Raw genomic sequence first — 15,096 nt, 5'->3', positions numbered from 1 at the left:
GTATCTGCTCATGCTGTAAAGACTGATCTCCACAGGTCAATCCATAGACATCACAAATGTAATGGCCAATTGTAGCTGTTAGAAAGATGAGGAACCATGCTTCCCACTTTTTGTCAGAGACTATAAGTGAAGCATGAGATATACATTTTCAGACATGATTAAAATGTATTTGGTTTTGCTTGTCTATATTAGTTGTTCCAAGGGAAAAAAAGTCTTATTTTAGGAGAAAGGAATTTTATTTTAGAGGGAGGGGGAAGAGTATGGAAAGTGATGCCAAAAAAAGAAAGAATGTCAATGAAGTATTTTTAAAATACTCAGAAAAGAAGAGAAAGAAGTTCAGAAGGGGACACAGAGAGGCAAGCAGGTACGGTGTTAATTTATTACATATGCTGAGAAATTAAAAACAAGCTATCCTTAATAGAGATTGACAGTATCATAATCTCTTTTGGGGAAGCATGTATACAAAGGGAGAATATGCCCCACCTTGAGGGGTAGGGGTGAGAGAGTGCTTTAGAACTATTTTTCTTGCTATTTGTTGTTGTTTCACTGTTTTCAGTCACATCCAACTTTTCATGACTCCCTTTTGGGGTTTTCTTGGCAAAGATACTGGAGTGATTTGCCATTTCCTGCTCTTAATCATTTTTATAGCTAAGCAAACTGAAGCAAACAAGGTTGAGTGAGTTGCTCAGGGTCTGTGGTAAACATGGAACTCAGGTCTTCCTGGCCTGGCACTTTATCCACTGCGTCACCTAGCTGCCCTTTGGTTGCTATACCTTTTCCATATATATATTCCTTTTTTTTTTTTAGATTTTTTCTTTTTCAAGGCAGTGGGGTTAAGTGACTTGCCCAAGGCCACACAGCTAGTAATGTAATTAGTAAGTGTCTGAGGCCAGATTTGAACCCAGGTACTCCTGACTCCAAGGCCGGTGCTCTATTCACTGTGCCGCTTAGCCCCCCCACCCCCATATATTCCTTTTGTAAAACCTAATTGATATCAACTGGATGACATATTTTGGGAAACTTACTGGCAGAGGCTCATGCTGTAAACTTTCAGCATAGTACTCTCCTCCAAGTCACCAATGTTTGTGGGAATCAAAGAAATAGCCCCAGAGGGTGTATTAAACTTATCTGTCTTTGTCTCCTTCACTAGAATGGAATTCTATAGAAGCATCTGCTTCCCTTTTGTCTTTGTAGTCCTGGCATCTAGTACTAGGCCAATGATTGCTGACTAACTGATGTCACGTGTTCCCCCTAAGTCTTTTTTTATCCCCAGACTTAACCTACCAAGTCCCTTACACCAAGTTCTTACATGTCAGGACCAGCTGCCCTCCTCTGGGAGTTCTCCAGTTTACTGATACTATTCTCAAATCTATGGTCTGACTGGGGGACAGAAGACAGCAGGGTGCTCACCTCCCCCTTTCTGCTTATACTGTTTCTCAGAACATAATCCAACCCAACAAATCCAAAGATATCAAATTGACTTGCTTATGGGTATCCTGAGCAGAATGACGGAGTGCAATTGCATGTAATCAAGTCTTGCCTTTAGGCTTATTCTGAAACCAACTCTAAAACCCAGGAAAACCTATGGACTGTCCTTTCATTTAGCAGCTCTTCTTTAGGTAAAGTGGCTTGACTCATGCTAAGATCATGAATCCAGAGGAGCCATTTCCTCTAGAGGCTTATGTACTTCAAGTAACCAAACTAACAAATGTCTATTAAGATGCCTCAGGTTGGGCAGTGGATAGAGAACTAGGCCCAGATTCAGGAAGATCTCTGTTAAATCTGGTACTAGATGTGTGACCCTGAGCAAGGCACGTCACCCTTATTTGCCTCAGTTCCTCAATGGTAAAACGGGAACACACTGGAGAAGAAAATGGCAAACCACTCCAACATCTTTGCCAAGAAATTCTCATGGACAAAGTCTATGGGATCACATAGAGTCAGACATGACTCAGGCAAAATGTCAGTATGCACATAATTCATTTTCTCTAGTGATGTTATCAATATCAAGTAATCAATCAGCCTAGACACCTTACCACCCTTTAAGGGTACAAACCTAAGGTCAAGTCAGTTCTTGCTTTCAAGGGGTTTACTTCCTTTTATTTTCTTTTTTTCAAGTTCGGGACAGCTTTTTATTCACACAACACACCCAATGATTAAAACACAAAGATTCTAGGTACTTAAGGACTAATCTTAAGGCATGACATTGTACTCCATGATAAGGATTTTCTACTACAAAACTGAAAAATAGCAACAGAAAAAGGGGGCACACTCCATGTTCAAAGCTAAATAAATCCAGGGCACATACCAGATTTATATGCAGGAATAATTTGGAGAAGGCACTCCACAACAGAATTATTTAAGGAACAGCACTAACCACTGAGAGAATAAGGAAAGCCCAAGAGGCAAGAGGAGGGGAAAGGAAATTCCAGGTATAGAGGATTCCCTGTACAAAGACTCAAAGGTGAGAAAGACAATGTCACACACTGAGAGCAGCAAGGAGGACTGATCAGCAAGAAAATAAAGCATGCAACAGATTGAACTGCATCATCAGCTCCAGAAATGAACTGGAGCTTCATTGCACAGGGCTTTAAATGCCAAATAGAAGAGTCTGTACTTTATCCAACAGCAATAGGGAGCCATCGAGGCTGTTTAATCTTCCCTTTAGGAATAAATGATCTAACATCTAGAATAGCAGCAGTAAAATTAGTGATACATATGGTTGAAAAATTCAAGCACCAGAACTGCGTAATTGGAAGATTAACACACATAGGATTTGGAGCTAGTTTGTATTTTTGTTCCATGGGTCCCCCATGGGCCACAAAGCTCATCACCATCACTTGGTAGCCAACCTGTTGTAAATGATCCTTTCCTTCTAGCTAGGATGTCTTCGGGGGCTGTGGTGTGGAAGAGGAATTCCATTTGTTCTTTTTGTCCCCAAGGGCAGAAGTAGGAAAAGAGGCAAAATTACTTAAACAGTAATGAAAAATTTCTAACTAGTAGAACTTCCTAAGTAGGCTTAACCATCACAGGAAGTCTTGGAGCAAAGGATGAACTGAGCAATTGCTGGGGATCACCAGATTGAGGTCTCCTTTTCTCCTCTAGGTTGCACTGCATGATGGCCAAGGTCCCTTTCAACTCAGAAATTCCATGATTTATCATTTTTTTTTTGCAAGGCAATGGTGTTAAGTGGCTTGCCCAAGGCCACACAGCTAGGAAATTATGACATGTCTGAGGCCAGATTTAAACTCAGATCCTCCTGACTCCAGAGCCAGTGCTCTATCCACTGTACCACCTAGCCACCCCAATTTATCATTTTTTAAAAAAATCTGTTGAGATGTGATGAGCCCAAGGTGCAAAATGAAACAATTTTAAGATGGCTAAGGTAGGATTGGATTTTGCTTGATATAAGTATTTGATACAAGGATATGTTGAGATTCTTTTCATTGAGCAAGGGAAAAATAGATTTATGTTCATTAAAAAGCAAAATCTTTAAAAATCTGTCTAATGAAAAGGGAAACAAGAAAATAAAAGTTCTAGATAAATGCAGAATACCTAAGAGTATTAACAAGGTAGGAAATAGTTTCAAAATATATGAGGAAAGAAAAAAAACTGAAATGGAGTAGAAAATATAGAAATGGACAGATTAAAATAGAGAAAGGTACAAAATGAATGAGGAAACAAAAATCTCAATCCCAAAAGGCATTAAATTAAGCATAATCTTCTCTGCCTCTTTCCCTACCTCCTTTCTTTTCTCTTTCTAACTAGCCTAGAGAGTTCTTAATTTGCATTTTCCCAAGTTTCTTAAATCAAACAGTATGGGCAGCTAGGTGCTACAGTGGATGGATAGAGTACTGGGCCTAGATCAGGAAAGCTTATCTTCTGATCCCTGATACTTCCTAGCTGTGTGACCCTGGACAAGTCACTTCACCCTGTTAGCCTCAGTTTCCTCAATTGTAAAATAAGCTGGAGAAGGAAATGGCAAACCACTGTAGTATGTTTGGAAAGAAAATCCCAAATGGGGGTCACAAAGGATTGGATATAACTGAAAACAATTGAACAACATCAACCATAGGATGTAATACAAAGAGCTTCAGGAGGGTACAAAAATTGTTTGGCAGATAGGAGAGAGCAAGGGTAATAGAGAAAGGGCCGGTTTGTGTCTAGGAGTGTTAGACCATGGCAAAGTTGGGGTCAACCAGAAAATAAAAAGGTCCTGGCTATAGCCAGGTGGGGATAGCATCTCCCTCCAGGGGAACAGGGTAGGTACAAGACGAGTGAGGAGAGCAGGCCGGACAGTGAGCCCAGAGTCATGCTTAGTTTAACCATCATCAAGGAAAGAGCCCCGGATACGGGGACACTAAGCAGCCCAGCAGAAGGGACCAGGAGGAGGGTCAGAGTAAGCAAGACTGGGTAAAAACGAGGCAAAAGAAGTCACCCACAAAGAGAATAAATGCTAAGTGAATGGAGAGATGATGACCAGATTGGCTCCAGAGTGCCATCTGGTGCAAGAGAGTGTTACTTGTTACATTTCTTGGGTTTTACTTTTAAATTTCTTATTTAATTTTTTGGTAGGTCAGTTTCATGTTGCCCTCTGGTGGTCAGAAAAGTCATTTGCTTTCTTTTTGGTATCCTGAATACTAAGCCTTGGAGCATCAACTCACAAAGTTGGAATCAGCATGGCTAATGTAGAAATGTCTTACTTACATGTAGACATATTTGTAATAGGCATTATTTGTCTTACATTTTTCTTCACTAGTGAAGAAGAAGGGGAGGGTGGAAGAGGGTGAGAGAGAATTTAAAATTTTTAAAAAGGATTAAAACATTTTGTGCTTTAAAATTTTTCTTAAACTAAAAAAAAAAACTTAGGAAAAATATAGACTGAAGGAGGCCTTAGGGATCATTGTTTAAACTTCCTTTTTATAGACTAGAAAACTTTGAACTATCAAAATAACTTGTCCAAAGTCACACAGCTAAACTATCAAAATTGTTTTTGCATTAAACTAGAAATTAAATATTGGCAATGTCCAAAACCCAGCCCATACAAAATAAAATCATAAAACAGCTAAAGTTTGTATTCACAGTGTACTCACACTTCCTTCTTAAACTTACCTCTTCCATCCAAATCCCTCATGTAGTAGTCTGGTCCCAGATTTGGCACTAAAGTACCAGAGGAGCTTTTCCGTAATTAAAAAAAAAATTATTTGCAGGCCAAGAGAGATCATTTGGGTCATGGAGCTCTTTTCAGTTCTCCTTTGAGCTCCCCATGGAAGCACCTATTTACTCCATTTATGAAACACACCTGATTTATCAAATACCATTGCAGTATCAGGTAGGAATACTCAATCAATGTGTTTTCTCAAGTCAAGGGACACACAGGTCTTAACTTCCATCAATAGTTGTTGATTCTTTAACTTTGCTCATAAAAAAGCACAGGTCACTCTAATCACAGAGGCCATGCCAAATTTCTAAGACATATTTTGAAATATTTTCCCAGAATGTCTTAGGTCCCTTCCCTTCTATCCTTTTCTGTTGGCTAGGTCATAATCAGATGGGAAAACTGAGGGAAAAAGAAAAAAAAAAGAAATTGAAAGAATGACATTCTGACTACCACGAACAGGAAAAGCTGAAGTCCAAAAGAGTGGGATAAGTCATAACAAAAAAAATCCCTGCTTTGACCTTAATATCAGTTTTTACTTGCCATTATTATTTTTTGAGCCTGAATTGGAGGGAATGTGATGTAGTAGAAAGACCACCAAGTTGGAAACCAGTAGCCTAGGCTGTAGATTTCATCTCTGTCACTAAGTAGTTATGTGACTTTGGTCCCTTCAGCTCTGAGGTCCTCGATTTACCCATCAGAAAAGGAAAGGATTGGGCCAGACGATCTGAGATCCCTCCCAGTTGTAACAATCTCCATTTCGATAAATGGAAAAAAGAATTGTTGTTCTTATCCATACCAAAGCATTACTCAACCCTGTCTTGCATCCAGGACCATCTCCAGTTGTCCTGATCATATCTGGCCACTGGTCCCAGATTGCTCCAAAGGACAAAAGTGATGCTGGTGACTTAGTACAGTATTCCCTCCCCCAAATCCAATTAACGGACTTATCATGGCATCTTCCCTCTGATTTTATGATCTTCAAGAATGAAGGAAAAGCATCATCATCAACTCTAAAGAACTCAGAAATTCTGTGTTAATAACAATGTTCACTTTTTGTTTCTGCTATCAACTGTTATTTAAACTGCTGAGGGAGACAGAACTGAGTCCAAGGACATCAAGCTAACAATGTGCTCAAAGGTTTAAGGGTCTCTCCTTAAGTTTCTTCTTCTGGCCTCCATTGTCTTCAGTGACATGTCACTAATAATGATGATGGAGTCGGCCATGGAGGTTGGATAACCACCGGTGAGACTGAACATATGGTCTGGGACAGCACTGAAGTGTTGGGGCCAATAGTCCCTTCTTGGTCCCCATGGCCCTGGGCTGTGATTAAGAGAGAAGAGGTAACCACTCCTCCATTTTTGTTAGAACAAAGGCCCACACTTACCTCTCCTTGGACTTCGAGCGAAGGGGAGGCAAGAAAGGAGGAATTCTCTCCCTCCACATCAGAATTCTCCATTTTTTCTCATTCTGAATATAAACATCAATAAAGGACATTTCTATAAATACAGAACACAAAAGAGATTAATCGAAATAGTACAGGGTAGTGTTAGACTTGGAGTCAAGAAGACCCAAGTTCAAATCTGCACTCAAGACATTAGCCATGTGTCCCTTAAATTCACTCATCCTCAGTTTCCTCAATTGTTAAATGACTACAGTTGTACCTATTTCATGGGGTTGAGATGTAGCTCAGATAAGTGTATATAAACCATTTTGCAAGCTTTAAGCTGTAATACGTAAATACTACTGCTATGGCTATTACTTTGTAGCTGTCCCTCCAGTTATATCTGACTCTTCATGTACCTATATGGGATTTTTTTGGCAAAGTTACTAGAGTGGTTTGTCATTTCCTTCCCCAGTTTATTTTATAAATGAGGAAGCTGGCGCAAACAGGGTGAAGTAACTTGCCCAGGATCACAAGGCTAGTATCTGAGACCAGATCTGATCCTGACTCCATGTCAGATGAGATACCACTGATGCCCCAGCAGCCCATCCTACTACCACGGTTGTTGCTGGGGATCATGGATAAAATGCCTTAATTATTCTTTACTTTTCAAACACAAGAAGGAAGGTTTCCGGTCAAGAGGCCCTCTCTAAAGCCACCAATGATATCACTGTGAGATCTAAGTCTTTTCTCATTTGTCCTGCTTCTTGAACTTCTACAGCAGGAGCCCATCGATCACCTCCTCCTGGACAAGCTCTCCTTCCCAGGTCAGAGACCTGCCCTCTTTTGATCTTCTACCTGCCTCACTTTCTTCTCAGTCTCATTTGCTAGGCCTCCCAAGCTCCATCCTGAGTCCTCTTCCCTTCCCTTCTTCCTGATCTCATCTGTCTCTCAGGTTCAATGATCATCTTCCTGCAGTTGATTTCCAGGTCTATGGCTCATGCATGGACCCATCCCACCATCACTAAAGGGCCCTTTGTACATCAAAAATGGGATGACTACATTGCATACCACTGGAAATCAATGAGATCTCAGAACCATATAGCAACTTTGAAGGAATTTTCTCACCAATCCTCCTACCCAAAATAGGTTGTTAGTTGACTACCAAAGCATTTCAGGAGTCTTACCTTATCTTAAATCCTCATTCCAACTCTAAGGAACAAAACCACAATTTTTATTTTATATCACTTAACCCCTTGATAATCCCCTTGATACCAAGCTATTTTAACCACTAGGTCATATTTTCTAGGGAATAAACACAGGACCCCGTTTAACCAACTTAGATCATTTAGCAGTTTCTTTTCCAAGTAATGGGAATGTTCATGCACTAGAAGTGGCTGAGGTCTCTTTTTCTGGTTCCTTCTGCTTCTTTAAAATCCTCTTCCCATTCTTATTCATATGAAGTAAATTAAACCCGTTCTGCATGTAGTGTCCATGAGGTGATGAAGAAAGGGCAGGCGCAGCTCTTGGTTCCTGGAACTGTCCTTGGGGGTGTAGGGTTATGCCTGCCTCAAGATGGGGGGCAGGGGAAGTTACTTGTAGAAATAGAGCTCGTCTGGAAGTCAGGGGATGTGGTTGTTCAAATTCTGGCTCAGCTAGTCACTCATGGTGAGATCTGGACAGACATTTAAGGGGAAGGGGAAACAGCTTAATGGCACCCAATTACCCCGCCAGGCCCTAGGTTAAGCATGAGCATTATTTCCTTTGATCCTCATAACAATCCTGGGAGTCAGGTGCAGGATAATCTCCCATTTTACAAGTAAGAAAACGGGTGGATGAATTGACTGACCCATGGGCCCACTGGGCTTTTACTTCCTCATCTGCAAAATGAAAGAGTGGGATCACTCTTCATAATACTGGTGGTATTTGTATCATACATACAGAGGGTGACTCTTAGTTGTGAATAGTTGCTTGAAAACAGGAAAAGGAGAGTCTAGAAAGTTACTGACCTAATCCTTTCTTTTAAGAGAGAAACAACTCAAGTAAAAGGAAAGCCATCAGTGCCCTAGGAGCCTTCCAGGGAGCCTATCCCAAGGAGAGAAGGGAGATGGCCACACTAGAGAACTTATAAAGGATCAGCCCAGTTAAAAAAAAGAAAGTCTAATATTTTTGTTAAAAGCTGTTTTCTTTGAAAAAGCACTGGTGGAACAAAAATGATCGAGGCTCAGAGACCTCAAAGGAACCAAAAGCTCACCACAACTGATAACAAATACAGTCTTCCAGGACTGTCCAAGTTCAAGGACATCCCTGAGACAGGGAGGAAAGTCACCCTGTGTTTGCTAAGTCATTCAGCTGGAACAAACTGCTGACTGTTCAAATTTTCCCACGTACTGGGACCTCAATTGACCTGAGGAAAGAGTCTCTTTATGTCCCAGACCCTAATCCCCTTAGTGGCAAGTCTATGAACTTCCTCTCAGAACTGTTTTTAATATAGAACATGAAATACACATGATTACAAAGAAATGATAGAAAATAGTTACCAAAATAATTTATAATTCACAGACCTTCAAAAAACTTCCTACAGACCTCATGAAGCCCACGTTTCTTAAGATCTCCTGCTTACCTGGATTCCCACTGTGATATGTAGTCGGTGTTTCCAGGGTCCACTACTAAAGACAAAATGGTCACTGTTAGCTCCCCACTCCTCTTAGAAATCAAGAGTATCAGAAATAAAATCACAGACAATGAAAAAAAAGACTTTATTTTAGACTTTGAACATCAAATGATTTCTTTTCAAGAAATTCATGATTCTAACTTACAAAAAATATAATTTACAATCCATTCCCAAAGAATTTTCCCTTTAACAGGAAATTTAACTGTATCAAATATCAACATTAAAAGTAAAAAAAGAACAAAAAAAAGCAAAAACCCTCCATTTGACAGGTGGCAAACCAAAAAGATCCTGTAGATGACTGAAAAATCCTTTCAAATTTCATACTTCAGGCCCTTCTCCTCCAGGAACCAGCTAAATAGGAAAAAGCCAAGGGTGGGTTAGTAAACTGATTAGTAAACAAATGTCTAAATTACCATACAAAAGTCAAGTATTTTTCACTAATTTAAAAGTTGCCAAAAGATTTTTTTTTTTTTTTTTACAAAACCTGTTCCAAAACGATCTGCTCACAAACCTGCCTTGAGGTCAAAAAAGGTCACCATTTCCTCAGAAACTTACTGGGAATGACATGACACTATTATAGTGATTTCTGGCTTAATCTGTGAAATCTGAAGATTAATAACTGATTTTTTCACAAGCTGGAAAGGTTACAAATAACTATAATTTATATAAAAATTAAATATTTTTATTACCTGATTTTTTAAATCCCTTTAAATTTCTCAAAACTAGATGACACTATTGCTAACAGCAGAAAATACAAATCACTCTTCATCAATTTATATAAGTAAGACTTCAAAGCTCTACTTCTGGGGGAATACTTTCTGCACCAATACTGGATCACAAGTCTTCCCCAGCTGGTTGGTTTTGAGGGGCTTTGAAGCCTACAGGAAGCCAACCCTTTATTGAGGATTCTTCAGTCCAAAACTCATCTTGTTCCTCAGAAGGAATATGAAAATGGTGCCATTATGCCTATCCCCAGCCTCTGTCATTTCATAGCATCCAAGGCGAGCCTGGGGTCAGGAAAGCCTGGCAGATAAGTGAACTGTCAGTCAGTATCAATGATGGAAGTTTCCAATCCAGGGAGTTCCTGAGCCAGAAGGAATGATGAGCACAAAACATCCGAGTTATTATTCTGCTCATTTTCCTAATCAGTTCCCTCAGGTCCCTGTTAAAGCTCTGAATGGGGAACCCTAAACTAAATCCTGCCAGTCTCCTGTGACAACCTGTGACCTAAGGCAGGTGACCTCTCCTCCTCCCAGGGATCCCTCTCCAGATTTCTCTGAAACATGAGGGGCTTGCTTCTGGCTCAGAGGCTATAACCCCAATGATTGCCTGCCTTGTATGCCTTGCCCAGGAGATGTCTCTAAAGGTGCCAAGGGGTGACACTGCTGTAGGCAAGCTCTGCCCATCTAAACAAAATCCTAGGCATCTCCTCCAGGGTTTTATACATACACATGTAGATGGCATCTTTTTCTAGACAGACAGATGAACACACAGAAAATTATGCAGATAATTTCCACAATAAAGTGGACATTTAGCAAGCATTTCTGAGGACAGGGAAAAGGGCAGGAAATGGTACCAAATCACCTGTGATCCAGAAAAGTCCTGACTTGGGAGAAAAGTCAAGGCCCTGGGGAAGCTCTACAGGGGTGATGCCCCTGAAGTTACAAGAATCCTGTAAGGTGATCAGGACTGCTTTCAAATGAAGGGTCCAGAGCTCTACACTAGCCACCTGCCTCTCCCACTTCTACTGGGGAATGAAGCAGTACCTCAGATCCACTGATACAAGGAGAAAAGTCAGGAAACTGGGAAGCGGCATGGTCACACTCAGTCTGTAAATCCAGGCTGAGGTTTCAAAGAGTTGGGAGGTTCACCAAGACAACTGGTCCAGACAGATTTATAAATGGCCACATTTTCATCTTGCTAAATGATCTGCTTTTTCCCCAGCAATGCCACTTGTAGGGTACAAGACCACTCCAGTTTAGTGCCTCTGGGAAAGAGCAGAGTAGTTGCTATTGGTCACACAAAGCACGACCTCCATTTTGCCTATCTGGGCCTTGTGGAACTATTGAACTAAGTCCTTTTCTGTTTAACTGAGAACCAGCCTCCAGCTCCAAGTCCACGGCTCTTCCCCACCACCACCCTCCCCCTTCACCCCAGGCTGCCTCAAGAGCTCTGTTGTACCACAGGGCCACCATGACTTTCTTTTACATAAAGAAATGAAAGTTTAGGCAGATGACAAATGATTTCTGTAGAGTCTCTGTTCCATTTCTCCATTCATAGATCCTAAGTGCTTTAAAGACTAAGTCATGAATGGAAGAAATAACGCTAAACTAAAATTGAATACACAGAACACATTTTCAAACTCACAAAAAAAAAAAAAGCCTAAAAAGGTCAGCCCTGATTCTATCTATATTTCCCAGGCCTCCCTGATGATGGTGGCAGGGGCTCCAAATTCCTCCCCACAGGTCAATAAAAATCAAGAGAAAATGCAGAATTCAAGGCTGTTCTGATCTTGTTTAGGCCCACTCCTGGTTCACTGACACAGGTCTTCCTTCCTTTGCCATTTTAGATTCTCTCTGGGCTCTGGTACAAATGGGATTCTTAAGGAAGCCCCATGTTGACCTCTATCCTTCTCCACACCCAAAAAGGAGAACCGGAAACAAGCCTTACCATCGTGATGTTATTTCCATTTAGCAAGATCTGATCTAGCTTGGTGATCCTCCTTCCTTCAGGTGTGATCTCACTAAAGAAAAACAGAAAGCAGAAACTGAGTAGATATTTGTAATATCAATCAATATTTTAGAGAAAATGAATTTAGTCTCTAACCTGAAAATATTTACTCTACAAAAGGGCAGAAGACTTCAAAAGTAAGACTTGGGTGAGACTCTTTCCCAAAGGAACCATGGAGGAGATTTTAATAAAAAGAGATAAAAGATCCTGGCAGCCCTCTGCAAGCATCTCCTGATGGCCTCTAAGTCAGCCTCTCTGGCAAGTAGCTTAAGGGCCCAAGACCACTTAGCTATGCAATTTTAAGATGCTGAGATCCACTAAAACCTATTCTGGACCCCTTGGATCACATGAGCATGATGGGCTCTACATTTCCTCCAATCTTCACAACCTCTCAAAACTCTCCAAAATAGAAATCATGCACCGAAGATAACACAACTTCAACTGTCTCCTTAGTCTGAGACTCCCAAAATTCAAAAGAATTTTGAATTTGTTCTAGCAAACAAACCAAAACCACAACATCGACTGATGGATGGATGTTCACTGACTCTGAAGTGCCCCAGCATCCTTCCTAACCCTCCCCAATCCTGGCAGTGAGGCTGCCTTAGCCAACCCAAGGACACAGCACAAAATGAAACAAAAAAATGCCCCTACTCTCTGGTCTCCTCCCTCACTTTCTAGGGTCACAGAAACCCTTGATTCAGGGTATGTTAATCTGTAGCCAATTTGGTCACAAAAAAATATGCTAGGGGTTGCCATCTGGAAGCACCAGTGCTGAAAAGCTCAGAATTGTTGGAGCCAGAGGCTGCCCCTAAGACTCCACCAGTTCTCCACATCAGGGCCAGCAGATTCCCCTAATTGAAAATCTTTCTTTATGGGCCTGGAGATCAAGGGCCTCTCTGTCATCCAAGGACCAGTCCAGGTTTGGGAAGAGCCATCACCAGGGTACCCTCAAGCAAATTAAGTTGTACAGCTCCAACTACTAAGACACACAGGGACTTTACAACGTAATGCTGAGAGAGGTGCCCTCACCCCCAACACTGCCAAGGGTGCTCTGGCCAGATATAAATGCAGATGGAAAATTTTTAACAAAATAAACCAACAAGCAATTAATTTAAATTAATAATTTAAAAAGATGGTTCAGTGGCCCTCACAGGGCTCAGCTCTGAGAATACAAACAAAAAGAAAGCCATTTCTTGCCCTCAAGAAGCTTTCCATTCTAATGGGAGAGGCATGAAAAGGCTGGAAAGCAGGGGAGAAGGGAAGAGATCCAAACAGAGGTAAGGTAGAGAAATCTTCCCCCAAACCAAAGTTGAAAAGTACTCACAACTCAGTGACATCTTCCAACACCATATCTGGAATCTGGTGTCAAGAAAAGCAGCAGAACGCTACAAAAGCTTGAGCAGAATATTCTCATTCATTCTCTCTGTCTCGCCCCCCCCCCAGTAGATTTAATTTTTGAAACACAATTAATTTGAGGTCATCATAAATAGAAAGCTAATTCAGTTCTGCCCACGCTGATCAAGAGCCTCCTATTTGTAAGGTGAAAGTGATAAAAAGAAGGAATAAGCCTGAGGCTTTGACCTCATTCTAGGACAAAAATAATATATTTCGAGGCACAATGGGCTGGGTGCTGGGATTCTAAGAAATGGAGGGAAGAAGGGTCACCAAGGGAGGGCCTGAGGGTGAGCTCTTAAAATCTTCTGGCTCTGAAGACACAGCTGCCTCTGGTTCCCACCTATCATTTAGAAATAACCCTTTCGGGGCGGCTAGCTGGCGTAGTGGATATAGCCCCGGGCCTGGAGTCAGGAGTCAATGGGTTCAAATCCGGCCTCAGACACTTAATAATGACCTAGCCTTGTGGCCTTGGGCAAGCCACTTAACCCCGTTTGCCTTACAAAAACCTAAATATATATATATGTTTATAGAAATAACCCTTTCAAAGGATACTGACAAAGTCATCGAACCCCAGCAGCGTGCCCACGATCTCTTTGTCACTCTTCATCACGATGTGAATCCTCGAGCCTATGCATTTGTCCACGAGCTCTAGATGTGTAGAAAACAAAGAGAAAAGATGTACTAGGTCTCCTGCTGGGCGGTGTTCGGGCACCCACGGTCTGGCTCTGGCCCCAAACCCGCACCTCGTGTTCTATCACTGCAGAAGGTGCGAGGGAGGGGCCGCCGATGGGCCTTGGGAGTGGGCAGGAGGCCGTGAGTGGGACTCAGGGTGCTGCCCCCCACCCTGAGAGCGGGCGGTGAGGGTCCTGAACATGCCCCCAGGCCCCGGCACAGAGGCGGGCCCTCCAGCCCCGCTGACGAATGGCCGCGCGGGGGGCCTTCCTTTCCGCGGCTGCCCCTCGGGTCCTGCCTCCCTGAGGGCGGGTCTGGGGGGTCACCCGGCCCGTCAGGCCCCTCGGTGGGTCAGGCGCCCGGAGCCTCTGCCTGCCCCTCGGGCCCGGGGAGTCACAAACGGAGGCCCCGGGCGTCACCCGCTCCTCTGCCCTCGCTGGGCGGGGGGCGCCCGGCAGAGGCGGCGGGGGGCGCCCCGGAAGAGGGGGCGGGGGGCGCCCCGGCAGAGGCGGCGGGGGGCGCCCCGGCAGAGGGGGCGGGGGGCGCCCCGGCAGAGGCGGCGGGGGGCGCCCCGGCAGAGGGGGCGGGGGGCGCCCCGGCAGAGGGGGCGGGGGGCGCCCCGGCAGAGGGGGCGGGGGGCGCCCCGGCAGAGGGGGCGGGGGGCGCCCCGGCAGAGGCGGCGGGGGGCGCCCCGGCAGAGGCGGCGGGGGGCGCCCCGGCAGAGGGGGCGGGGGGCGCCCCGGCAGAGGCGGCGGGGGCCCGGCCTCTCTCCACCCTCTGCCCGCAGGACAGCGGCCGCAGCGGCCACGTGTCGGGGGGCCTGAGGCCCCGGGCGCGGGGGGAACGTTCCCGAAGGGGCCCCCGTGGGGCGGAGCGGCAGAGCGAGGCCGAAGGCGCCGGGCCGGGCGCCCCGGGGCCGCGCACCCTCCGCCCTTACCGAGCGGCAGCAGCTGCGACGGGTTGGTGGTGGCGTTGACCGCCATCGCTGCCGGAAGCGGCCAGGGGAGACTAATCGAGCTCGGACGCGCTTCCGCTCGTCCCTCCCAGGCACGCTCAATGGAAGAGCGCGGAGCTGTCGATGGG

At 43.9% G+C, this 15,096-nt stretch overlaps 1 protein-coding gene across 3 annotated transcripts; it reads right to left on the bottom strand.

Annotated features, from left to right (window-relative positions):
* Positions 1-9,282: 9,282 nt before the first annotated feature.
* Positions 9,283-15,065, bottom strand: LSM5 (LSM5 homolog, U6 small nuclear RNA and mRNA degradation associated). 3 transcript variants are annotated; one of them, XR_012471054.1, is made up of 6 exons: positions 14,951-15,065; positions 13,894-13,989; positions 13,271-13,298; positions 11,887-11,959; positions 10,983-11,203; positions 9,283-9,567 (listed from the first exon to the last, which is right to left on the bottom strand). XR_012471054.1 is itself a non-coding variant. In XM_074198955.1 (5 exons), the coding sequence occupies exons 1-5, from the start codon at positions 14,994-14,996 to the stop codon at positions 9,535-9,537; spliced, it is 276 nt and encodes a 91-aa protein (XP_074055056.1). In that variant the 5' UTR covers positions 14,997-15,057; the 3' UTR covers positions 9,283-9,534. The 3 variants fall into 3 exon arrangements, 1 of the variants encoding a protein (XP_074055056.1); XR_012471055.1 differs by lacking the exon at positions 9,283-9,567 and adding an exon at positions 9,574-10,300; XM_074198955.1 differs by lacking the exon at positions 10,983-11,203 and having other exon boundaries at positions 14,951-15,057.
* Positions 15,066-15,096: the final 31 nt, after the last annotated feature.

The sequence above is a fragment of the Macrotis lagotis genome, chromosome 8 (genome assembly GCF_037893015.1).
Source record: "Macrotis lagotis isolate mMagLag1 chromosome 8, bilby.v1.9.chrom.fasta, whole genome shotgun sequence".
Taxonomy (NCBI): Eukaryota; Metazoa; Chordata; class Mammalia; order Peramelemorphia; family Peramelidae; genus Macrotis; species Macrotis lagotis.
The sequence above is the reverse complement of the archived record's forward strand: the minus strand, read 5'-3'. Positions and strand labels throughout refer to the sequence as shown.

Coding starts and splice junctions, on each gene's coding strand:
- LSM5 (XM_074198955.1), bottom strand. CDS start 14,996: ATGGCGGTCAACGCCACCACCAACCCGTCGCAGCTGCTGCCGCTCG. Junction 13,990..14,950: donor GTCGCAGCTGCTGCCGCTCG/GTAAGGGCGGAG, acceptor CTACACATCTAG/AGCTCGTGGACAAATGCATA. Junction 13,299..13,893: donor GGGGTTCGATGACTTTGTCA/GTATCCTTTGAA, acceptor ACCAGATTCCAG/ATATGGTGTTGGAAGATGTC.